The following is a 27,490-nucleotide window of genomic DNA, read 5'->3' as shown; positions in this document are numbered from 1 at the left end:
TTACTTGCCCATGTGTGTTTTTACCCTAATCTGCCTTAACCGTTTCCTATCTTTGCACAGCATATCTCCCACGTGTAAAACATTGTTATGGTATAAAGAACAATCAGGAGTGCTTCCAACATAATAATAGACTTTTGATGTATATAAGAAATATGAGCAGGAAGTAGTCATATAGTCTTAGTAGATAACTTTGCCCTTCAATAAGATCCTGGCTGATCTTTGACCTCAATTCCTCTTTCTCACCCTCTCCTCATATCCCTCTGTTCCCTGGTACAGACAAACCAGCAGTTAAACAACTTTTTTTAAAAAGCACCTTTGAAACTGAGTCACTTAATTTTTTTTTAATAGGCCTTTGTTGAGTTCATTAATATTTACACATTTTCATTAGTTGAGATATTTTGTAGGTTTTACTTAAAGTTAAAGGATATTACACAATTTATTAGATTTGTTCAATACTCAGGCAACAATATTTGTCATGTCATAGTGGGATTGTTGGGTGAGTTCTGAAAGGGCCTGCGTGGGTCCACACTTATCTTCAATTTGGATACTGAAGCTCCCTGGAAAATGAAACTCTGTTTTAATCTTTCAATTTGTAAAAGTAGTAGCAGCCAATGCTTGGGGATGCAGCCGTGGTCAGTACATTTCATGTAATAATGATGCCGACATTGAAGAATTCACAAATGTGACAGAATTCATGTACTTCTATTGAGTGGCAGTATGTAATCAATTAATAGGAAATAATGAGGTTACTGAGCCCTCTCCAATGATTTATTTTCCCTTCGTTCTCTAAGGATTTCTCTCTGTAGCCATCAATGTTCTGACACTAGCGCAGTATGAGGCACAAATTACCATGGTTATACTGAATAACAGCTCTAATTAGCTCATTATAGGAAGGCCACAGGTCATTGCCTCAGAGCTTGCCATCATAAAAAGAATGTTATTTGTTCTTTTCTAGTTGAATCACAAGATGAAATGATCCTAAGATAAAGTTAATAGCATATTATAAATGATTTTTAACTGTACTCCAGAAAAAGTGCTTTTAGACAGTTCCTTTTGTCTCAGGTAAAATTATTATAAGTGGTCTCTGAAGCATAGAGTATAAATGAATGGCTTAAGAAAAAATGCACAGGTGCTTGCTCCAGCCTGTCGACTTTATATTTTATGCCCAGTTGATCCAGTGTTCTGGGGTTACCAACGTAGATAAATCTTAGCAATTTTCAACTTGACGGGTAAAAATAAAATAATATGGGTTTTGCTAAAAGAAAAACATGGCGCATAACAAAGTTGAATAAAAAAAGCCTGACACATTCTTTTAGATCCACCACAAACTCTACAAAACCACTCCTCTCCTTAGGTTGAACCAGGCTATTCAATGCCTTGGCATCATATTGTATCATCTTGAACCCAAGCTGACCTTCATGCCATCAGTAAGATTGCATATTTGTGTTTCCATGGCCCTGCTTCAACTCATCTGCTGCTGATACACTCAACATTGCCTTAGTTACCAATACACTTGACTATTCCACCTAATCTTGACTCCTAGCTTCCATCCTCCACAAAAAAGAATCTGCTGACTCAATATTCTATTCATACTGCTAACCTGCAAATCCCTTTCAAATTCCTCCCCATTCCTCCTTATCTTTAATCTCCTTTGGAGCTACCACCCTCGGGTAAACCAGTGCTGGTCTGATTCCACCCTCTAGAGCATCCCTGATTCCATTCTATCAGCTGCCTCTGCCAGGACTCTCCCACACAGTAACCTGCCCAGTCAACCTTCCTCTAAAGATGCCCCCTGCTTGTATTTTTCTCTAGTTTCTCTCCAATCTCCTCCTATGTGTTCTCTGAGTTTCTCTTGTCCAACAGACTGACTTCCCGTTCTCTTGGTCCCCTCACACTAAACTGCTGACTATCCAATTCCCCCAGACCCCACATTAGCTGATTTTTGTTAATGGTTCATCAGATTGCACCACTCCTTTATCATCACCCTCTCCTCAAAAAGTTCAAGCTGGTTTCTGTCCCTTACATAGTACTAAAACTTTTTTAAATCAAGATTTAAATGATAACTGTGCATTTTTTACCACAATAATTACCACTCCTTTGCAACTTGTCTGTCACTTTTTACATGTGTGATCACATCAATTGCCTCCAATTGTAAAGAGAGCATCACACAATACCTTCTCTTCCCATTCCCAGGTTACCACCTCTCATGTCTTTCAAACATCTGTCTTTAGTTCTCTCCTATTTCTCATCGATATACTCCACCTCCGTTTACACATCAGAAAGCAGAGCATTAGTTCCACATGTATGTTGATGACACCCAGTTCTATTTCCTCAATGCTTCTTTTGACTCCTCTAATGTTGCTAACTTTGCTGGATTTCAGGTAAGCAGCCTGCTTTGACTGAACAGATACTTCCTCCAGTTAAATATTGGGAAAGGCCATTGCTTTTGTCCATTCTTCAAACACCATTCCTTAGCTACTGCTCCAATCATCAAAGGTCTAAAACAAAATCAGTACACTGGAAAATCTTGATTTCAAGATGAGCTTCTGATGACATATTTCTGCCAACACAGTGTGTCAGTGATTGGCACTGCTGCCTCACAGAGCTGGGGTTGGGTGTTCCAATTTCCTTCCATAGTGCAGGTTAGGTGGATTAGGCATGGGAAATACAGGATTACAGGGATGGGGTAGGTCTGGTGGGATGGTCTTCAGAGAGTTGGTGTGGACTTGATAGGGCAAATGGCCTGCTTGCACACTGTAGGGAATTCTATGATTCTCTGATATATTGTGAACAGTTGGAGTCCTAGTACTGATCTCTGCAGTATCCCACGAGTAACTGCCTGCCACTCAGAAAAGGACCCTTTCATTCCTACTCTGTTTCCTGCCTGCCAACCAATTTTCTATCCCTCTCAATACATGACCCCCAATCCCATGTGCTTTAGTAACGGTAAGGCAAAGGAAATTATTAAATGTTTACAATAGTGAGGGTCACATTAAATTTTTATTCCTTAATTTTTGAAGTATAAAACTTCAAAATTTGGTTCTAAATAGTGGTTAAAGCTTAAGTAATTGTTTGCAAATATCTGAAGTACTGAAATATTGTCTTACCTCCCAAGACTCTGAACAATCTCCTGCAGCTAGGTAACGGCCACTTTGCACAGCTTGCTTTTTGGAAGTTTTGCCTTCTGGCTAAATACTCCTCAGAGAATAAACTTTTCATGGTGTTATTCAACTCTGTAAAGCAGAGAAGAATAAAAGAAATTAAAAGTTGCTGGTAATGATTAGTTAGGTACATGTAAATGTCAATCTCTGAAGTAGTCAGTGTTAATTAAAATGTCACACAGAGTCCTCAGCCTCAAATGTGCTGCTGCAGGGAGCTATATAGTGAAAGGAAGCCAATTTCCAACTGATAACAAGGGAAAGTCAAAGGGAGATTTACTCAGGATTATGCTAAACATAAATATTCAGTAGTGTGGAGCAATATTGTACGAGAACGGGAAAGGTTAGCAAGATGGCTTCAATTTCTTTAGGGTTTCCTTGATGGTTTACAGATCAATGAGTAACCAACACATGTAGATTCCAGGTCCAATCCTTAGTTTATATTCTCTTGATGGATCTCAGCTTGGATGGTGGCAAATCATAACAGATCGCTTCAGACCCTGAGTCTGTAGAAGCAGAGTAGCTATGGTTCACGTTCCTTATAACTATCCGGTGACATCTATTGTCAGTGAAAGTGTACATGACATTGGGTGTACACAGGGATGCCTGCTTATAGTAAAGTGGCTTGCTGAGATTCATCATCCAGCGTCATTCATGATGAATGGACAACTTGGAAAATGAATGTGCAACTAATAATCAAATGAGAAAGAAAATAAAGTATGTATTCTACACAGATCTTTTAGAATTACATAAGCTAATGATTACTCCCAATAAAGATATAGAAAACAAATTTAATTTCCTTGGGCTGAATCTTACTTTTTTTTGGTTAAATGTGAGTTGTGTCAGGTATTTTGGAGGGATTCTCCCTGTAAAATCTCTCACTGTAGCTGACCAAATGCACTTCATTAACTGCCTTTCCTGGCTCCCTCATGTTGCTCCATTTTGCCATACTCCATTCTCGGAACAACTGATCACTCTGCAGATACCCGCCGGCAGATCTGGCAAGACTTACACCCATATGTGCCTTCCTTAAACAATTTGTTGTGCACCCAGACAATGACTGTCAGTCTGCAGCCACACCACACTGCACCTGATGTTTGTCATGGACATGGCAGACAGGGAGCAATTGAGACCCTGCTATGTAAGCAGGGACCTGCCTGTATTTGTGAATGAGTGGCAAAGATGTGGAACTTTCTCTTCCCCCATGACCAGGAATGGGGGCCATGAAACCAGACATTGCCAGCCTAAGCTGAGAGTACCACATACGTTAGAGTACTCTCAGCAACTGAAGGATTGCACAGCATTGTATCCAGTGACAGTCTTCACTCTGACAGCATAAATGTCACCATCTTCTCTCCAATGCCTCACACTCATTCTATCTCTGCTACTGTACTCACTTCCCACCAAGGTTCAAGTTCTACCTCTCTCATTATAACCTGCAACACCTTCCCTCATTTGCTGTCATCCAACCAAACCCTGACACCACAAACGCTCCCTGCACACACTCGGCCAAACATTGTGTCGGCCAGTTGCACAAAAGATTTCACCACTGTCATCATCAATGAGTTCACACTGACTATCAGCCGCAGCATCAGATACAATTATTCCAATAATGTCAAACACCATCTTCTCCATGATAGGCATGCAGCAGAGTCTGACCTAGTTGGTATGTCATTAAAACTCATCAATGCGTTTGGGTGCGTCACTGTTGAGTGGTTGGTAATGTGTCTAAACTGTAAGATGCATGTGTTAACATTGCAGTGGTGTTGTATACATGAGTAATAGGTAGTCCTGGGGCCACAATTACTAACGACATAGATTAATTATTTGGATTAGGAAAGTGAACATACTACAACAAGAAAATGGATGGGAAGGCAAGTAGTTAGAATGACAGAAAGCGTCTGGATAGGAATAAGGACAGGGTTAAGCAAGTGAGCAAAAACTTGAACGATGGAATGTAATGTAGAGAAATGTGAAGTTATACACATTGGAATGAAGAGCACAGCAGCTGAACATGATTTAAACAGAGATTGCAGAAAGCTACAGAATTGAAGCAGAGGGGAGGTGATGGTCTTATTATTATTACAATTATCGCTAGACTGTTAATCCAGAAACTTGGGTAATGTACTGGAGACCCTGGTTCGAATCCCACCACAGCGGATGATTGAATTTGAATTCATTAAATGTCTGGAATTGAGAGTCTAAAAATGACCATGAATCCATTGTCAAACCGGGAATCTGGTTCACTAATGTCCTTTCAGGAAGGAAACTCCCATCTCTACTTGGTCTGGACTACATCACCCAAAGCTGCCTGACTTTCACTGTCTTTGCACAGTGTGGATTCCATGTAGATTGATGAGTTCTCTCATCTTATCCATGTCCTTCACCAAGAGGGAATAACCCTGGAGCATGGTCATTTCCTGTGCACTACAATTCAATGATCACCTTGCTCGCACTCTTCTACAACCAATTCTGGTACTTGCTTCAGCCAAATGCAGCTCAACTACTGCAGACTAACTGAAAGTGCTGCTGGAAGGTTGCACAGCTTTGGCCCCTGAAGCGTATTCAACATTCAATCCCATTCAATAGCATGTAGCTATTTCAGGCAACTTGCGGTTTGCATGCAGTCTGCATCAACAACAACAGATGCAAATTAATTAATGTGCTTTGATACCAGCCCTATCCAATTGTGCCCAATGTACCAGTTCTTTGAAAGAACTTTCCAAGTAGTCCCACTGTGCCACTCTTTCTCTGAGACATAAATTTCTCCCCCCTTTTCTGGTATGGACCCAACAATCTTTTGAAAATTAATGTGCATAAGAGACCATAACAACAAACTGCGTGAAACAGTTCCTCCTAATCTTCTCTGTGGTTGTTCAGCCAAATATATTAAAAGAATGCCTTCTAATTACTCAACTACTCCCCAGCAGAAACTGTTTCTCCTTATTTAGTGTATTCAAATCCTTTATAATTTTAAACACATGTATTAAATCTCCCCCAGCCTTCTCTGCTCTAAGCAGAACAATCCTATTTTTCCAAGTCTCTTCACAGAATAATCTAGTTTCTCTGCATGAGGGACGTGCTTCATAATTAGTTGATTTTTGGTAAATGTCCCTTTCGCCCCCTTCAAGGCACGAATATCCTTCCTAAAATGGGGTGCTCAAAATTGAATATAAGCAGTGATTATATGGGTTTTGCAGTGTTGTTATTGTACAAATGCTTCTATTTATAAACCCCAGGATCCTGTTTTCTTTTTCTCAAACAAAAGCAGCTCATTAACGTCCTAATACATTGCATACAAAACTTCCAGTTCATTCATTCATGCACTCCCTTTAAAATTGTATCATTTCATTCATATTACCGCTTCCAATACTGCTCCCACAAGAGTATTTTATTTCATACATTTATTGGTGATGCTTAAAGTGTGTTCTTGTTAAACTAGCAGACAAACAGAATATACTGAAAATCAGGAATTATATGACCACTCTAATCAATCAAAATACTCCTTTGCAGCACAAACATGATAAAGGAATGAACAGGCAAACATTGGAAACCATGCATAGCCAAATTCAAATTTAATGTGAGAACTTTTGTACAGTGGCACACTAATTACATGTATGTTGCAGACTGAGCAGTACCACTAACTGAACATCAGATACACATCAACATCAGTCGGTATTTATGTTATGGATCAAAGTGAATATATAGACATAACCAGCTATGCAATACTGATATTTTAAGCTTTCACTCCTTGAATGATCTGTTTTCAATCACTGAGTGGAAACTGAAATACTTCATCAAAAGTCAATTTGTTTTTTGATTAAGACAGAAAATAAAATTCTGAAGGAAAATGTTAAATTCAAGTCATTGTCAATGGTAGGAAAGTATAGAGTTTACAAACTTACATTTTGATGCATATTACTGGGTACTGGTTTAGTTGATGAGTTAAAAATATGTTGCTGGAAAAGCGCAGCAGGTCAGGCAGCATCCAAGGAGCAGGAGAATCGACGTTTCGGGCATGAGCCCTTCTCATTCCTGAAGAAGGGCTCATGCCCGAAACATCGATTCTCCTGCTCCTTGGATGCTGCCTGACCTGCTGCGCTTTTCCAGCAACACATTTTCAGCTCTGATCTCCAGCATCTGCAGTCCTCACTTTCTCCTAGTTGATGAGTTAGGATTATATTCACTGGAGTTTAGAAAAATGGGGAGCTGGGAGGTCTCATAGAAACCTTTAAAATTCTAACAACACAAGAAGGGGTAAATGCAGAAAGGTAGTTTCTGGATGACCAGATAGTCCAAAACCAGGGGTCACAGTTGAAGGAAACAAATAGCCCATGTAATTCGTATTTTAATCTTAAATAAAGTAAGAGAAATTAATTGATTGTTTGCTAAAGTATTTTTTTAAATAATCGATTTATTTGGATCAAAGAAAATATTTCCCAAAAAACAAAATGAAGATGAAAATTCATGAGCGTATTGATAGTATTGGAGTGTAAGATGGGTACTCAGCCCAGCTAAGATGGGGAATCTTCAAGTTGTGTGAATCCACATCAGTTTTAAATCTCAAAGTCCTAGTTCATCCAACCCTAATATGGTTCTTGGCAGTAAAGATGGTAGGGGTGGGGTAAGAGGAGGAAATTTCCTGTATCCTGACCTGCAGGATAAACACAACTTATTGATGACAGCGCAACATTAAGGCTCACTTTGGGAGACATAGAGATTGGAGACTGCAAGGGCTGGGGATTGCCATTAGAAAGTCAGTGCCACAATGTTTTTAGTCTCTTCCAAAGTGACTCAAATGTACAGGGATTTAAAGAATTATTCAGAATCTTGGCACTGACTGCATCTCCAGTTGCTTGCAAGTGTTGTTTATCCAATGTCCACCATTGGCTAGTTCCCAGGATACATCCATAATAGCACAGCGAGTAGTCATTGGCATTTGTATCATTTAACCTTGACATGACCCTGGACATTCTCCTGGAGTCAATGGGAAAAACCATCCACTCATTAATACTTCCACTGGTGCATTAGACCTGACGGTTTCCAGCACCTACACATCTTCAATTCATAGATGTTCAGAAAAAGATTTGATGTCAATTTGACATAGTGATTTCTGTAGGATTTCTCTTACCTCTCACTTCATCAGAAAGATATAAACGACATCGGCTCCACTGACTTTCTGGCAGGATAGATAGGATTCTTAAGGGACTTGACAGGCTGATAAAATGCTCCCCATATGGCAGAGTCTACAACCAAAGGGTACAGCCTTAGAAGTTTAAGACTGAGATGAGGGGGAATTTATTTTATTAGAGGGTTGAGTGTGTTTGGAACTCCTTGCCACAAAGAACTATGAGAGCAGAGTCACAATACATTTAAGGCTGAGCAATTAAATTCTTGATGAGTAGGTGAATCAAGAGTTATGGGAAATGGGCAGGCAAGTGGAGATGAGGCATCTCAGTTCAGTCATGATCTTATTGAATTGGGAAGAGACTTGAGGGGTTAAGTGACCTACTCTTGTTCCTAATTTGTATGGTCTTATAGGATAGGGTGATATTGATGAGCGATTTTTTTTATCTGCGTTTCTTTGAATCATGGAAGACAAATCTCAGAAAACCACTTTTATTTTATCACATACCTGTTTGAAAAAAAACTCTTGAGATGACAGTGCGACACAAAGGGCACGGCGTATTGGTGGGGTTGTCCTTTGCAAGAGTCCGAAGACAGGGCTCACAAAAGATGTGATGACATGGATAACACATATATGGACTGAAGAAAATATCCAGACAAACAGCACATACATAGCCTTCCTTCTCCCACTTGATTTCATCTTCATCGCCTGAAGTGGTCAGATTTGAACTAGAAGTCTGAAAGATAGAAAACCATATTTTATTTTAAACACAATAAAGAAATATTTGAAGAAATAGTTCTGCATAAAGAACTATACAAACAGAAACAATGATTGAAATGAAGATCCTATCCAGAATAAAAATGTGTGTGCTGCAAGCAGTCTTAAGATATAGTCAGTGAAACCAGTAACCAGATTAAATTTGCATTTTTTGGCTTATTAATTAAGAACCACGAAGTCAGCATGCATGTATCATCAAATGCACAAAACCAAATTTATTCTTAGGAGAAAGACAACAAATTTGCATGTGGCAAGATAGATTGCCCCACAATTTTAATAGACAATAGGTGCAGGAGTAGGCCATTCTGCCCTTTGAGCCTGCACCACCATTCAATATGATCATGGCTGATCATCCTTAATCAGTATCCTGTTCCTGCCTTATCTCCATAACCCTTGATTCCACTATCCTTGAGAGCTCTATCCAACTCTTTCTTAAATGAATCCAGACACTGGGCCTCCACTGCCCTCTGGGGAAGAGCATTCCACACAGCCACCACTCTCTGGGTGAAGAAGTTTCTCCTCATCTCTGTCCTAAATGGTCTACCCCGTATTTTTAAGCTGTGTCCTCTGGTTCGGGACTTAACCATCAGCGGAAACATGATTCCTGCCTCCAGAGTGTCCAATCCTTTAATAATCTTATACGTCTCAATCAGATCCCCTCTCAGTCTTCTAAACTCAAGGGTATATAAGCCCAATTGCTCCAGTCTTTCATCATAAGGTGGTCCCACCATTCCAGGAATTGAACTTGTGAACCTACGCTGCACTCCCTCAATAGCCAGAATGTCTTTCCTCAAATTTGGAGACCAGAACTGCACACAATATTCTAGGTGTGGTCTCACCAGGACCCTGTACAGCTGCAGAAGAACCTCTTTGCTTCTATATTCAATCCCTCTTGTTATGAAGGCCAGCATGCTATTAGCCTTCTTCACTACTTGCTGTACCTGCATGCTTACCTTCATTGACTGGTGTACAAGAACACCCAGATCTCTTTGTACTGCCCCTTTACCTAAATTGATTCCATTTAGATAGTAATCTGCCTTCCTGTTCTTGCCACCAAAGTGGATAACCATACATTTATCCACATTAAACTGCATCTGCCATGCATCTGACCACTCACCTAACTTGTCCAGGTCACCCTGTAATCTCCTAACATCCTCCTCACATTTCACCCTGCTACCCAGCTTAGTATCATCAGCAAATTTGCTAATGTTATTACTGATACCATATAGATATCATTAATATTATATTGTAAAAAGCTGCGGTCCCAGCACTGATCCCTGCGGTACCCCACTGGTCACTGCCTGCCATTCCAAAATGGAGCTCTTTATCACTACTATTTGTTTCCTGTCAGCCAACCAGCTTTCAATCCAAGTTAGTATTTTGCTCCCAATACCATGCGCCCTAATTTTGCTCACTAACCTCCTATGTGGGACTTTATCAAAAGCTTTCTGAAAGTGCAGGTACATTACATCTACTGGATCTCCCTCATCCATCTTCAGAGTTACATCCTCAAAAAATTCCGGAAGATTAGTCAAGCATGATTTCCCCTTCATAAATCCATGCTGACTCTGACCTATCCTGTTACTACTATCCAATTGTGTCGTAATTTCATCCTTTAGAATAGACTCCAGCATCTTTCCCACCACGGAGGTCAGACTAACTGGTCTATAATTTTCTGCTTTCTCTCTCCCACCTTTCCTAAACAGTGGTACAACATTAGCCATCCTTCAATCCGCAGGAACTGATCCCGAATCTATCAAACTCTGGAAAATAATCACCAACGCATCCACGATTTCTGGAGCCACCTCCTTCAGTACCGTGGGATGTAGACCATCAGGCCCCGGGGACTTATCAACCTTCAGACCGAACAGTCTCTCCAACACCAATTCCTGGCAAATATAAATTCCCTTAAGTTCAGGTCCTTCAGCTACTGTTACTTCAGGGAGATTGCTTGCGTCTTCCCCAGTGAACACAGATCTGAAGTACCAATTCAATTCTTCTGACATTTCTTTGTTCCCCGTAATATATTTCCCTGTTTTTGTCTTCAAGTGCCCAATTTTAGTCTTAACCATTTTTTTGCCTTTCACACACCTAAAAAAGCTTTTACTATCCTCCTTTATATTATTGGCCAGTTTACCTTCGTATCTCATTTTTTCTCTGCGTATTTCCTTCTTAGTAATCCTCTGTTGTTCTTTAAAACCTTCCCAGTCCTCAGTTTTCCCACTTATCTTTGCTATGTTATACTTTTTCTCTTTTAATTTTATATTTTCCTTAATTTCCCTCGTCAGCCACGGCCACCCATGCCTCCTCCTAGGATCTTTCTTCCTTTTTGGAATGAACTGATCCTGCATCTTCTGCATCATACACAGAAATATCTGCCATTGTTCCTCCACTGTCATCCCTGCTAAGGTATTGCACCATTGAACTTTGGCCAACTCCTCCCTCTTAGCTCCATAGTTCCCTTTATTCAACTGAAATATTGTCACTTCCGATTGTACCTTCTCCCTCTCAAATTGCAGATTGAAGCTTATTGTATTATGGTCACTACCTCCCAATGGCTCCTTCACTTCAAGGTCCCTGATCAATTCTGCACAATACCAGATCCAGAATTGCCTTCTCTCTGGCAGGCTCCAGCACCAGCTGTTCTAAGAATCCATCTCAGAGGCACTCCACAAAGTCTCTTTCTTGAGGTCCAATACCACCGTGATTCTCCCAGTCTACCTGCATGTTGAGGTCCCCCATACAACTGTAGTAACATCTTTGCGACAGGCCAATTTCTGCTCCTGACTCAACTTACATCTGACATCCAGACTACTGTTTGGGGGCCTGTAGATAACTCCCAAGAGGGTCTTTTTACCCTTAGAATTTCTCAGCTCTATGCATACTGACTCTACGTCCCGATTCTAGGTCCCCCCCTCGCAAGGGACTGAATATCGTCCCTTACCAACATGACCACCTCACCCCCTCTGCCCGTCTTCTTCCTACTAAATTACTGAATCTATTTCAATTTTGTGGGAGGCATATACATAACATACAACATTCAGAGTGGATCTGAAATCAGGGTGCAGATGGCCTGTGCTACCAGATGCACCTGTGATGATTGAACTGAAATGAGTTCCCACTAGATCTTGCAATATTGTTCAATGGAAATTTAAGTAATTTCTCCACATGATCTTTCTTGCAAAAAATGCTGATACGTGTGTCAGGTTGGTTATGGAAGGAATTAAAAGCTATAAAAGTGCTAGTACATTCTTAAAGGCAGGCAGCATTGTTTTGGAAGACTGACACTCCTAGAAATATTCTATTCAGTAAACAGAGTGTGGAGTGCTCAGTGAAGGAAATTGCCTGGACAAAGTTGAAACTTTTGCAAAAGAGAGGGCATTACCTACAAATAGCTTCCATAAAATGCAGTCTTGCCAGCATTACCTTCATCCCAAAAAAAATGAAAGAAAATTGTTGTACATAAAAAGAAACAAGAGGTTGCTAATGGTGAAAATGCTGTCTTAATGTATTGCTAATGAGAACAAATGAACATATAATAATATTCTATATTTGCAAAATACTGCTTATTTTTAAACTGCTCTGGCTATTATATGATTTTGTTGATGTTAGCATTTAGTTAGAGGCAAACTAAAACAAGTCCTTAATTCTCTTACGATTTAGTAGGTTTAATTTTAAAATCTGCTACATTAATCCTTTTCCCTCCTCAGTGTTTTACACTATTTAACTCAGAATCTGATTGTGCTAACCATTACATTCATGTTTTCAGTCAAGTGCTATTTAAAATTATTGCTAAATGTTTGCCACGTCTCAGGCATGTGTCAACTAAAAGGCCTCAGACTGAGCACTAAAGCATGTTTTTTTTTATTCATTGACCAGAAGCGAGTTAAGAGTTAACTGCATTAAGGTGGCTCTGGAGTCACATGTAAGTCAAACCAGGTAAGGATGACAGTTTCCTTCCCTGAAGGACACTAGTGAACAAGTTGGATTTTTCCAACAATCGATAATGGACTCGTGGTCATCAGTAGACTCATCATTCAAATTGAATTCAAATTCCACTATCTGCCATAGTGGAATTTGAACCTAGGTCCCCAGAACATTGCCTGGGTCTCTGGATTAACAGTCGAGAGTGTGGTGCTGGAAAGCACAGCAGGTCAGATACTGCCTGAACTGCTGTGCTTTTCCAGCACCACAATCTCGACTCTGATCTCCAACGTCTGCAGTCCTCACTTTCTCTGGGTTAACAGTCCAGTGATAGTACCACGAGGCAATCACCTCCCCATAATAGACTGTAACAATAATCTATTTTCAGCATATGGTTTAAATTAAATTGGACAATAATTGGCCTCAATGAAACAAATTTTGGTGATCTGTTACTGTTCGCAGAAGTCATGAACTTGAAACTGAAACACTTCTCCTTGGCATTTATTAATAATGGTCTGCAGGGAAGTTACTTGGTGCATCATGCCAACTGTAAATGCTCTTTTATTGGTGTTTTTGTAATGGGGTTATGTTCATGAGTATACAAAGATGGAAATCGTCAGTAATAGAACAAATTTGAAAGTACCAAGAAGCTAAAAGCTATGAAGTAATTCCATTAAACTACACCCCTACTGACATCTTCACTACTTGGTTTCTAGCTCTCCAGTCTATACATTTGAAATGGATGAATTGTCTTAAAACAGTCATACAAAGTCAAAAAATTAAACAATGGTCATAACCTACTCATTAAAATAATTTCATACTAATGTGTTGACACACATACTGAACAGCAGCTTTTTAAAATTCACACATGGACATCATCAGCTGGGCCAGTAGTTATTGCACATCCTTGGTGGCTTTTAGAGGTGACAATAAGCTGTCTTTTTGAACTGTTGCAATAAACTTTGTGTATAAACACTCACAATGCTGTCTGGGAGGGAGTTCCAAGATTTTGACACAGCAATTAAAGGAATTGCAAATATTTCCAAAGTGACAGTGTGGGGCACGGAGGGGAACTTGCAGGTGGTGGTTTTTCATGTATCATACACCCTTATCCACCTGGGTAATAGTGATTGTGGATTTGAAATGTATTATCTAAGAAGCTTTAGTGAATTTTTGCAGTGCATCTTGTAGATGGTAGACACTGTTCCTACTGAGCACTGATAGTGGAGGGTGTGAACATGTGTGGATATGATGCTAATCAAGTGGACTGCTTTGTCCTGGATGGCGACAAGCCTCTTGAGTGATTCTCCACCCATCCAGGCAAGTGACGAGCAATTCATTACAGATCTGACTTGTGCCTTGTAGATGGTGGACAAGCTTTGGGGAATCAGGAGGTGAATTACATGCTGTAGAATTCCTAGCCTCTGACCTGCGTTGGAGCCACACTATTCCGTTCAGCTTCTGGTCAATAGTAAGCCTCCAGAAATGTGCAGCGAACACCCCCATCTCTAACCTTACGTTGCAGGGACGATCATTGATGAACCAGCTGAAGATTGCTGTGGCTAGGACATTGCCCTGAGGACCTCCTGCAGAGATGACCTTGAACTGAGATGACCATCTCCACTAGTCATAACCATCTTCCTTTGTGCCAGCTAAGACTTTAATCAGCAGAGAGATTTCCCCCTAACTGCCACTGACTCCAGTTTTGCTGGAGTTCCTTGATGTCCCATTCGGTCAAACGTGGCCTTGATATGAATGGCAGTCAATCTCACCTCATAATCCAATCTGTAATATTGGAAAGGCATGCAGAATGAACAAATTCTCTTCAAGTCTGCACAGGGGGAATTTTGTCTTGTACTTAACATTATATTTCAGTTTGATATTGACATGAGAAACGAAGTGGAAAAATATTTTATTTGTGGCTTAACACTTAGCTGCCTAAAAATAACATACTGGTGCCTCGAGGCTAGCACTTCCACTCTGTGTAAAATTTTATCATCAAGATTTGCTTTCAGTAAAAGATTCAACAGCGTTAAAAGTAGAGTCAAATCCACAGAGATCTCTTTATAAGAATGCAATTTGCATGTCAAAGGCACTCTTGGACTCACCAATCCTGTCCAAATCTGGTTAAAAACAGTTCTGTTTGTGCCAAGCTAGGCATTCCCAACAGACAATTTTTAATGAGATATCATTAACACTGTGAGATATCTATACTGTTGTCTTCCTCCTCCATAGATAAAATTGCATTGTGCTATTCTAAGGGTTCATCGCAGTATGGTTATTATTTCCATGTGTATAGACTGACTCAGAACTGCCAAGTTGTTTTATATACTTGTCGTTTTCTGTAGTCTTGTTAGATTCTGAGCCACAATTCTAGTTCTTTTTTTAAGTGAATTAAAAGAATCTTAAATGGAATTCACTGTTATTAACCTGAAGGAAATACCACTCTGCAAAACAAACAATAATGCATCGAAAAACCATGGATTCTCATGCAATGCTATATTAGGCACTATTTGAAATTATTATATCAGCAGGTGGGTGTTTAAAAGTTTTTTGTTTTATGTTTTATAAGCAGAGTATTCTTTGCAAAATAAATAGTTTATCACTTTATATAAAGCCGTAATCAACTATTTCAAATACAATTCAGAAAAAATGTCAAATTACACAGAACAGATACATGAGTAAGAAAAATTCCAAAGGGTGGGCCCATTACCTGGATTAACTAAAAATCTTAAAGATGGTATAAAAACTAAAAGAAAAAGTACTTAGTTGTGCCAAGACAAGTGGCAGGTCCGAAAACTGGACATGAAAGAACAGCATGAATTAACCAAAATCTTAAGAGGAAAAGTATTAAAGTCTGAGAGAAAACTAGCCATCAATTGACAAACAAATAGTAAGACTTTATTGAAAGAAAAACGCAGTTAACAAAGTGAGCGCTAGTTTTATGGAAAATGAGACTTGTGAAGACCATATCTTTTTATTTTCCTTTATTTTTGATTGTGGACTAAACTGAGAAAAGGACTTGTGTTAAAGACCAAGAGTGGTTGGAAGGATTGCTTCAATTTGTAAAAGAAAACTACCAGTACTTATTGTAAGTGCTTTTTACACTGTTGTTTAACCAGTGGGGAGAAACTGAGGAACAGATGGCACCAGAGAATGTGGTTGGCAATAAGTAGCTGATTGGCCTGGGAAAAGGTGAGTCATTATTGATGACAAAGACTTTCTGCCTGACAACAACTATACAATTGGTTCCCAGGTGGATGAATAGCTTGCACATGTGAATGTTTGATTGAGAAGTAATGGTTACTCCAAGCTGTGTATCTGCATGCATGTGCTGCCACTCCAAATTCCGGTGCACGGTGATTGGCACACTGAAACGTATTGTAGCATCGACTTCTTGTTCTAGGAAATGCTGCCATGCATGAACCATGCAGAAGAAGAAGAAAGTTAGAAGGACCATTGATCAAAAACCATTGGACTGAGAGAGAGGAAGGAGCCGCTCCTTATTTGCAGTAAGCAACACCTCAAAAGAAAGTTAGTTTATTTCCCCTGTTAACTGTGGCTCTTAAGCAATACATCATTGGCTTTATAAGTAAGAACCAGTCAACCTGTGCCATCTAAAGCAAGTGAAGGTTCCTGGACAAGTAAGACTGAGCAGCAACAGGACCAGTAAAACCAAAAGGGGGGTGGGGGGTGGCATTGTGGCTCAATTTCACCCTCAGGTGACTGTCTGTGTGGAGTTTGCACATTCTCCCTATGTTTGTATGGGCTTCCTCCAATAGACCAAACATGCACAGGTAGATTGGCCATGGGAAGTGCAAGGTTACGGGGATAGGGTTGAGGGCAGGTCTGGGTTCAGAGTGCCAGTGGGACTCGAAGGGATAAATGGCCCAATTCCACACTGTAGATATTCCATATGATTCTATGAAAAAGATCATCTCAATGCATGAAACATCGATTCGCCTGCTCTTTGAATGCTGCCTGACCTGCTGTGCTTTTCCAGCACCACATTCTCGACTCTTAATCTCTAGCATCTGCAGTCCTCACTTTCACCTGAGACCAATAAACTGCCTTCCCAGTCATTTCCTCTGCCCATCACACTCATGTTTGCTTTTTTTTCTCTCTCCACATGTCTACCTGTGTGCATAGTGTACGTGTGTGTATGCGCGTGTGCGTGTCTGTCTGTGTGTGTGTGTGTGTGTGTGTGTGTGGAGGTGTCAGTGTTTGAAATAGTAGTTATATGTTGGTAGTTCCTAACTGTTTACCTGTAGCTAGAAACTATTTATTTGTCATTATCATTGTTAGGTACAGAAACCCAGTCTATGCTTTCATCAACTCAGGTCTAGAAGACAGAAAAATTGGGGAGTTTTGCATATCTTTATAAAATCTTCAACTTTTGTGATGACTCCTGGTTTACTGAGACTCAATTTCTAATACACTACCTCAGTGAAGCGTAAGAGTCTGGACAAATAATAATGGAAAATAAGGAAATGGCAGATGAATTAAACAGGCATTTTGTATCAGTCTTTACAAGGATACAAGTAACATCCCAAAAGCTGTAACAAATCAGGAGATGGAAAAGGAGGGAGGAATTTAGAAAACTCAATCATTGAAGAAATGATACTGAGTAAATTGTTGGAGCTGTGTACTGACAAGTGGTTAGTTTCTAAAAGCAGTGGTCAGTGATGCATTGCTTTTAGTCTTCCAGAATTCAGTTGCTTTGGAGATGTTCCAATTGGATTGGAAGGTAGCAAATGTAATCTCTCTACTGAAAAAGGAAAGGAGATAGAAAACAGGAAACTACAGACCAGTTAGCTTGACTTCCGTCATTGGGAAAAATTAGAGTAATTATTATCAAATAAGTTACAGCAGGGGCACTTGGATAACTTCAAGGTAATCAGGCAGAATCAACTTGTGTGTGAGAAAGGAGCTTTTTAAATTAGGTCTATGTGCTGAGAATAAAGAAAATTCAGTGGATGTAATGTACTCAGTCAAAAAAATAAGGTGCCACATCCACAAGTTATTCCAGAAAATAAAATGTTATGAGGTAAGGAGTACCATATTGATGAGAATAGTAGATTGGCAAACAGGAAGTACACAGTAGGTATTAATCAGTATTTTTCAGGTCTGCAAGATTTAACAAATGGAGTGCCATTTGCTTTGGAGATGTTCCTCAAGTGTTGGGAGTTCAACTATTTACAATTTCCACAGGTGACTAGGATGAAAGGACAGAAGGTACAAATTTGCTGAAAGTAGGCAGTAAAGTAAGTTGTGAAGAGGACTTAAGGAAGCTAACTAAAACATAATTAGGCAAAGACGTGAAAACTGGAGTGTGGTGGGGGAATATCTGAATTTGCCCATTTTGGCAATAATAAGCGTATTAAGTAAGCGTATTATTTAAATGGAGAAACATTACAGAGATCTGAGAAGCCGATGCATACAACTCTCATGTATAACCTCATACATGCAAAAGGTTAGTATATAGCTACAGCAAGTGATTAGGAAAGCTAATGGACTTTTTATTATTTGTCACTAAGGGAACCAAACGCAAAGTGAGAGGTAAGACTTTGTTTACATAGGGCATTGATGGAATTGCATTTAGAGAACTGAGCACAGTATTGATCATCTTATTTCAGGAATGATATAAATGTACTGGAGACATTTCAAAGAAGATTTTCCTTGACAAATAATTGAATAGCAATGTTTCTTCAAGTCTATGTATCAAATCATCAGTAGAACAAATTAGCACAATTCTACCGGACCACTAACAGACAAAAAGTTATAGATTTAATAGAAAAATATAGTTTTCAGGAGAACATTTTGACAACCTCATCAATGATCTTTATATGTTGTCTGAATCATGAATATGGAGCATTACAACCAAACTAATTAGAGACAGAATTGTTGTTGGAATTTCTGATTAGCCTCTTTCAGATCTTTTACAACTGACCGAAGATCAACATTCCACCCTGACCTTAAATTTACCTGGACCATCTCTGACACCTCCCTCCCCTTCCTGGACCTCTCCATCTCCATTAATGATGACCGACTTGACACTGACATTTTTTACAAACCCACCGACTCCCACAGCTACCTGGATTACACCTCTTCCCACCCTACCTCTTGCAAAAATGCCATCCCGTATTCCCAATTCGTCTGCCTCTGCCGTATCTGCTCCCAGGAGGGCCAGTTCCACCATAGAACACACCAGATGGCCTCCTTCTTTAGAGACCGCAATTTCCCTTCCCACGTGGTTAAAGATGCCCTCCAGTGCATCGCACACACATCCCGCATCTCTGCCCTCAGACCACACCCCTCCAACCGTAACAAGGACAGAACGCCCCTGGTGCTCACCTTCCATCCTACAAACCTTCGCATAAACCAAATCATCTGCCGACATTTCCGCCACCTCCAAAAAGACCCCACCACCAGGGATATATTTCCCTCCCCACCCCTTTCCACGTTCCACAAAGACCGTTCCCTCCATGACTACCTGGTCAGGTCCACGCCTCCCTACAACCCACCCTCCCATCCTGGCACTTTCCCCTGCCACCACAGGAACTGTAAAACCTGCGCCCACACCTCCTCCCTCACCTCTATCCAAGGTCCTAAAGGAGCCTTCCACATCCAAAGTTTTACCTGCACATCCACTAATATCATTTATGATATCCGTTGCTCCCGATGCGGTCTCCTCTGCATTGGGGAGACCGGGCGCCTCCTAGCAGAGCGCTTTAGGGAACATCTCCGGGACACACGCACCAATCAACCACACCGCCCCATGGCCTAACATTTCAACTCCCCCTCCCACTCTGCCGAGAACATGGAGGTCCTGGGCCTCCTTTACCGCTGCTCCCTCACCACCAGACGCCTGGAGGATGAACGCCTCATCTTTTGCCTCGGAACACTTCAACCCAAGGGCATCAATGTGGACTTCAACGGTTTCCTCATTTCCCCTTCCCCCACCTCACCCGAGTTCCAAACTTCCAGCTCAGCACTGTCCCTGTGACTTGTCCGGACTTATCCTACCTGCCTAGCTCCTTTTCCATCTATCCACTCCACCCTCTCCTCCCTGACCTATCACCTTCATTCCCCCTACCCCCCACTGTACTCTATGCTACTTTCTCCCCACCCCCACCCTCCTCTAGCTTATCTCTCCACGCTTCAGGCTCACTGTCTTTATTCCTGATGAAGGGCTTTTGCCCGAAATGTCGATTTCGCTGCACTTTGGATGCTGCCTGAACTGCTGTGCTCTTCCAGCACCACTGATCCAGAATCTGGTTTCCAGCATCTGCAGTCATTGTTTTTACCTCAAAGATCTCACATTGGAAAAGGCCATCCAGCTTATGTTAGACACAGAGATTCGAAAGAAAACCCAGAAAAATCTGAGCAACAGGAGGACAAATTTACTGCAGAAGACGACAAGAATCTATTAGCTTCATAAGGTACAAGCACTCCAAACAATCACATGACAAACTAACGCAAGACTGTTCAAATCTTTTGATGCTAAAAGTCACACTTCAAGAAGAATAATAACAAATCCATGCAAACTAAAGCAATGTCCAACTGTATCATAAGAACTTCATATTTGGAAGGATGTGATTTTTAAAAAAATATTTTGCAAAATACAAAAACAATCCTTGAATAACAGAAACAATGTTGATTACATCCACAAAGCAGTCAATATTTTATATCAGAAACTATTAGAAAAGAATCTGTACATGAAACATGTATGTTTATATGATGATATACCTTCTTGAATAGAAGTACCAAACAATTCCTGGAGGAATAAGTGTTCCATCTGAACCCGACATGACACAGCTCAGCAATGTCCATGGAAATGCAACTCAATTTCAGCTTGCTACAAGCATGGGAATCACTGCATCATCCAATAAAACATGGCAGGTGAAAAACAAATTTATACACACTGATTTGATATTACACAAGTGGGTGGAACAACCTCCAAGGTTAAAGAAGTTACAAGTTAATTAAAAGTTTCTTTAAGACATAAAGATTATAATTTCACAGAACATGCGCAAGTCAATCAGAATCAGAAGATTTTACTTCTGAGCAGGAAAGCATATTTTGTCCCAAAAACCTTAACATTTAGAAAAGGATTCCAACACTGACCAACTTGACAAATGTCAGCAATAAGACAATGCTTGATGAACATTGAAAGAAAAACACACCAACTGAGATCAGCTATGCTGATATTAAACAAACAACTTTTCACATTCCCAACACGGAAACATCTACTCACGTCACTAGGTTGAAAGAATTGTTAATCCATTCCTCAACTATGGGAAACTATTCAGAACTCGACTTCTAGAAAACTCGAGTAGAACTGTCATTGTGGAACCTTTGGTGAAGCTCTTCATTCTAGGGACCACAACCGTTCAGAGGAGAGAGATTACCAGTCATGCACAGCAAGTGCCACTGACAACAAAACAAACAAATGATGATTTGGAGATGCGAGTGTTGGACTAGGTGTACAAAGTTACACCCTAGCTAGTGACGACATTGATGAAAAGAATAGGTGGCATAGTGAAAGATTGTCATCTAAATGTACCTTGCAACAAAGTCAAACTCAATTAACTTCTATTACATGCTTTGATTTAATTAAAGATCCTCCAGGCAGGACAACAATCCACCAGCCATGCCAACACCAATAAGTATCTTCAGTAAAAAGCATTCAAGAAATAAAAGAGCCTGCAGTGACACAAAATGACAAACAGCAACATCTTAGTAGATCACCCTCAAACAATTGCTCACTCATCCAAGTCAAGAAGAATTTGTAGAGACTTGACAGTTATTTAAGGAGTTGAACAACAGGTTTAACAAGTGGAAAAAGCCTTGACTGAGATGCTAAAAAAGGCAGTTGGCTTGAAAGGGTTAACTCTGAAGGTTTGGAATAGCTGTACTCCCTGATACAGCAATGACTGTCCCTGAGAGGCACTACTCAGTTGTTCTAAGTATTTTCTAATCAACCTGTTCAGAGATGTTGCCACTCACCTCTGGAGGAGGTGGGACTTGAACCTTGGTCTCCTGACTCAGAGGGAGGGATACTACCAATATGTCACAAGGCACCTCCATTGCATAACACTCATCTAACTGAGCTATTTTGCTGAAGACATTGGTCTATGCTGGTCCTAAACTAGTCAGTCTACAGCTACTACCATATCAGCTCTGATGACGGAATGTCCAGACTTGAAACAGAAATTTGCTCTCTCTCTGGTGATGCTGCCTGACCCTCTGTGATCTCTAACATTTTTTGTTTTCAGCTGTGTAGCATATACCTGGCTATTCTCTCTTATGAGCCAACAATGTCACTTATACAATGTGAATGTACTTAACAAATGTAATCTGTTATCATACTATTATGTAATAAACTACTTTACCTTTTGAAGGGTTATCAATGATTAATCCTTCACCACTTAATACTAGCAAGCCCTGTACACTAACCTTACAAGAAGGGTTGGTAGTAATATATCTCCCCAAAGAAGATCTTATTACCACAAAGTTAAAAATCACACAACATCAGGTTATAGCCCAACAGGTTTATTTGGAAGCACTAGCTTTTGGAGCACCGCTCTTCCAGCAGGACCACAAGCCGTCATCTCTTGCAGGGGAAAAGATAAAATCTTTTTCTTAGCTTTGTAAGGAGTAAGAGAGGTAGGAAAGCACAAATGTGCTTTCCCACCCCACCAAATAGCAATGATCCATAAAACAGGCTCAAAGTACCACTTTGGAAGTGCACTTATGTAAAGTTGTCACAGGACTACCAGACCACGGAGCTGCTTTCTCGTTAGATAGCGGTAACTGGTGATAGTTTAACCCAAGTGTCATCACACCTTAAGAGAGGGGAGAGGTTGAGAAGCAGAGTCTGTCATTGTAACCCGCAGTCAGTGTGGGAATGGAACCCATGATGTTAGTATTACTTTGCATTGCTAACCAACCCCTCTGCATTTTGGGTAATTAGGAATGGGCAATAAATACTGTGATGATCACAACCCCAAAAATGAACAAAAACAGGTGCTTCTGAAAAGTTCAGTATCTGAAGTTCAATGCTGTGCCAATTTGAATATAGCTGCCCTCTCACATCTCTTACACTCTCTTATACATGATCAATATTTGCCAAATTATCTTCACTTGGATTTCAGAATAAAATTGGAAAAATTGTATTGTGTTTGTATTTCCCTGTTGTTAAAAGAAATTGATGTTAAATAAATTTAGTGAACCCAGTATGATTTTTCAGATACAGTTGGTTAACACCATTGAATTTTAAGCTCTTGTCTCAAGTGATACCAAATTTTCAATAATGCTTTTAGCCTTCACGTGGTGCATTATATTGTGCTCAGCACTTCTCAAAAACTCCTTATGTTTAAAAAGTCTCTTTCACATCCTTATTGGTTCTACAAGATTTTGGAAAGCAGTGAACACAAAGGAAGCAGGCTGGGGTGCTGAAGGCATAGGTGAAAAGGTAAATTTTGAGAAAACTTCGGAGAATGAAAAGCACTAGAGAGGGTGCACAGCAGATTTACAGGATGTTGCCTGGGCTGAAGAATTTCACTTATGAAGAGAAATTGGATAGACTGGGACTGTTTTCGTTTGAGCAGGAGAGACTGACATGATCAAGATGTATAAAATTATGAAGGGCATAGACACAATAAACAGTAAGGAACTTTTCCCCATGGAGACAGGATCAATGACCAGGGGGGCATAGTTTTACAGTGAAGGGTAGGAGGTTTAGAGGAGAAGTAAGGCAAAACATTTTTACCCAGAGTGTGACAGGAATCTGTAACTTACTGCCTGTAAGAGTACTAGAGACAGAAATTGTCGTAACATTTAAGAAGTATTTACATGTGCAGTTGTAATGCCAAAGCAAAAAAAGAGCTATGGACCAAGTGCTGGAAAATGGGTTTGGTATAGTTAGTTGTTGTTTTTGACTGGCATAGACATGAAGGGCCGAAGGGCCTTTTTCTGTGCTGTAGAACTTTATGACTCTAAAGTGCAACAAAGCAGAAGGGTTGAGGGAGAGATTTGCAAAATATGCAGAACGGCTGTGAGGACTCAATATTGTGGAGCAAAGTAAACAAGGTTTGCAAGAACAGATGGTGCATGCTGATGAGAAAGCGCTTTCATGCGCTCTCACAGACCCTTAAGGTCTACAGCAACTTAAATGAGAAATTATATTTTGTAATAATATTACAGAAACAAGCTGTGAAACTGAAGATAGGAGTTGGGAAATCATTGAGGTTGTATAGCCATGAGGTCGTACAGGACATTGGTGAGACCTCTTTTGGAATACTGTGTCCAGTTCAGGTTGCCCTGTTACAGGAGGAATAATATTAAGCTTGAGAGATTTCAGAAGAGATTTTCCAGGGTGTTGCTGGGTACAAAATTTTAGAGTTTTAATGAAAGGCTAGATAGGCTGGGATTTTTTTCACTGGTGCATTGGAGGTTGAGAGGTGATCTGACAGAGGTTTATAAATTGATAAGGGGTATACATAGAATTAATGTTAGGTGTCTTTTCCCTAGGATTGGGAATTCCAAGACTAAAGGGCATATTTTTATAGTGAGATGAGAGAGATTTAAATTTAGATACGAGGGAAAAATGTTTTACACAGAAGATGTTCACATGTGGAATGAACTTGCTGTGAAAGTGGTGGATGTAACAAGCTCTGGTCAGGAAGGATAGACTCTTTACAATCAGAGAGCAGGAAGACAATGGGGAATTGCACTTAGTGCTGGCAGGGTCCATCAATGCAAGCAATACTGCAGTGGATAGGCCTCCAGTATTGTAAGAAATGAAATTATATCACAATTTTTACCTTATCAGTTCAATATGAAACTTTCCTGTGAAAATAGGAACAACACTGCACTATGCTGAGTATCTATAAACAGGAAAAATCAGGATGAATCTTTACTTTTGCTATTTATGATAAGATGTTTCTAAATTATTATTTATATTGTTTTGTTTACCTTTGTGTAATAAACTTGCACTCTTCTGTGAAAAGTCAATTTCAGCCTGGTGAGGATATGTTCAGCGAATATTTAATACAGTAACCACACTTTAAAAAAACACTTGTAATCTTTCAACCCAGGTGTCACTCTGGAATCTGACATGTTCAGTAATACCATCAGGAGTCACTACATCAGTTTAAAAGGACTGAATCGTTTGACTTTTTCATGGCATTTCTAATGGTAAAAGGCAACAACAGAACTCCTCTACCCAATCATAAGGGCATTCTTGTCAATAATCTCTAATCATGCTCTTTAAAGTTGATGCCATCTTTTCACTGTTCCTTAAGAGTATGGGTGATAAGCTGAAGACATCAAACAGTTTACACCCAAACTATTCACTATTTCTTTGAGAATTTCTGATATAAAATTTAAAGCTGAATCTGACCTGCCAGATCTGCTGAGTTTCTCCAGGATTTTCTGTTTTTATTTCAGATTTCAGACCTGACATCTGAGAAAATTTGGCAACATATTTGTGTCATCTGGGCCAATAAAAATGATAAACCATTTTATCCAGTGGTTTCCTAATACCCGAGTAACCTGTCGTTGGAATTTTCCACCACTGTAATTAGGGACGGGCAATAAATGCTTGCCAAGTATATTGATGCCCACATTCCATAAACAATTAAGAAACAGACATAACTGAAAAGGACTAGTTTCAGTGACTTTTGATAAAATGTCAATTTTAGTTCAGATTATTTTGCTTATTCCACATTGGTTTAATGAAACCTAGCTAAATTGTACAGTAAAGCAATTGCTGTGGTTATTTTAGACCAGTGATTTATCCATTTTTAAAAATGATTTCAGTCCATGAAAGTCCCATGTATTAAAATCAGACACAGGAATAGAATATCAACAGGCCATGTCTTACCACCATGAAGGTGTTATGTGCACTATTTTTACACACATTTCTTATTAAGGTTAAAATTTGGACATTTTTATCACGTTTACATAGCAATTAAATTAAGCTTGTTCGTACATTATCTGAAAGGATAAATATAACCAAAATGAATATCTTGTTGATGTCAAAATATGTTAGTGAAACTTTCATTTCATATAAGCATGAAAACATGTTGATTTAAGAGTTCAAATCAAGTTCATTATCAGGTTTGGTAACAGAATCCAAAAAGGTATTGAAAAATATGGAGATTGGATTAATATTAGAGCAATAAGAATGATAAGTGAACTGAACTTGGAACAAGAAAGGTCAAATGTATAATAGGAATATGAGTGGGCCAAGCATAGATTCTTTTGGGTAACATATAAGTAAAGTGGGAATCGCTTCGCTCAGTTGGTTTGATGGTTGATTTGTATTGCAGAGTGATGCCAACAGCATGGGTTCAATTATCACTCTGGCTGAGGCTACCATGAAGGACTCTCCATCTCAACCCTCCCCCACACCTGAAGCAGGCTGACTCTCAGGTTAAACCACCACCAGTTGTCTCTCTAATAAGAGAGCAGCCCTGCGATTCGATAGGACAATGGTGACTACCATTGCAGGTAAGGTGCAGGAAAAAGAAAAATGCCACCACTATAATGATATCTTTGCTAATGATACGATGCACAAGACAGGAACTAATTTAGTGCAGTTGCATCGATCATTGGAGGAGGGTGGTGCTCAAATGTGTCAAAGACTAAATCAAATTGAGATGGGACAGTTTACCCCAATCACAAAGGATGTAATTTGTGAGTTTGCAAAGAGCAGTTCTGATACGGTTGTAGGATGGAACTTTGATTTGAGAGATTAAAACATGGAGTTCTGGGAAAAGCAAACCCAAATTTGGGAGGCAACAAGACATTTAGGAGTTTTGAGACTGATAAGTGATTTGCAAGAATGGTAGGCTCAAGGTTTGGTTTCTTGAGGGGGCAACGACACTGTTTTCAGGTACAGTACAGCATTGACATCCCAAATGACATTCTTTTCAATGTGTATCTAAATGACTAATAACAATGTACACTGGCCTAATTATTTATTGCGTCTTTTTATTTTTATATTCTTTATTATATATTTCTTTTGTATTCGATTTTGGACATTATGATTCTTCGGGCTTCTGACTGGGAGTGTTCCTGCATACTGTTTTATTAATAGAACATAGAAAACATAGAACATAGAAAAATACAGCGCAGTACAGGCCCTTCGGTCCTCGATGTTGCGCCGATCCAAGCCCACCTAACCTACACTAGCCCACTATCCTCCATATGTCTATCCAATGCCCGTTTAAATGCCCATAAAGAGGGAGAGTCCACCACTGCGACTGGCAGGGCATTCCATCAACTCACAACTTGCTGAGTAAAGAATCTACCCCTAACATCTGTCCTATACCTACCACCCCTTAATTTAAAGCTATGCTAATAGTTGACCCTATTCATAAATAACAAAGAACAAAATAGCTGAAGCAATTTTTACCTAATCACTCTGTACAAACAATAACAGTGTTTAATTTTTTTTAAACAGTGAATACTATATTTCTCATATAACCTGTAA

The 27,490-nt window shown here is 39.8% G+C and overlaps 1 protein-coding gene across 2 annotated transcripts in view; it reads right to left on the bottom strand.

Moving 5' to 3' along the window:
- Positions 1–27,490, bottom strand: part of LOC132819047 (E3 ubiquitin-protein ligase RNF180-like) — a 139,121-nt gene that overhangs the window by 29,693 nt on the left and 81,938 nt on the right. For both annotated transcript variants that reach the window (XM_060830340.1, XM_060830351.1), the window contains exons 5-6: positions 8,794–9,022; positions 3,108–3,233 (exon numbers count right to left, since the gene is read on the bottom strand). In XM_060830340.1, coding sequence (XP_060686323.1) covers positions 3,108–3,233; positions 8,794–9,022 — 355 coding nt within the window. The remainder of the gene's footprint in view (positions 1–3,107; positions 3,234–8,793; positions 9,023–27,490) is intronic.

Source organism: Hemiscyllium ocellatum, chromosome 1, assembly GCF_020745735.1.
Source record: "Hemiscyllium ocellatum isolate sHemOce1 chromosome 1, sHemOce1.pat.X.cur, whole genome shotgun sequence".
Lineage (NCBI taxonomy): Eukaryota > Metazoa > Chordata > Chondrichthyes > Orectolobiformes > Hemiscylliidae > Hemiscyllium > Hemiscyllium ocellatum.
The sequence above is the reverse complement of the archived record's forward strand: the minus strand, read 5'-3'. Positions and strand labels throughout refer to the sequence as shown.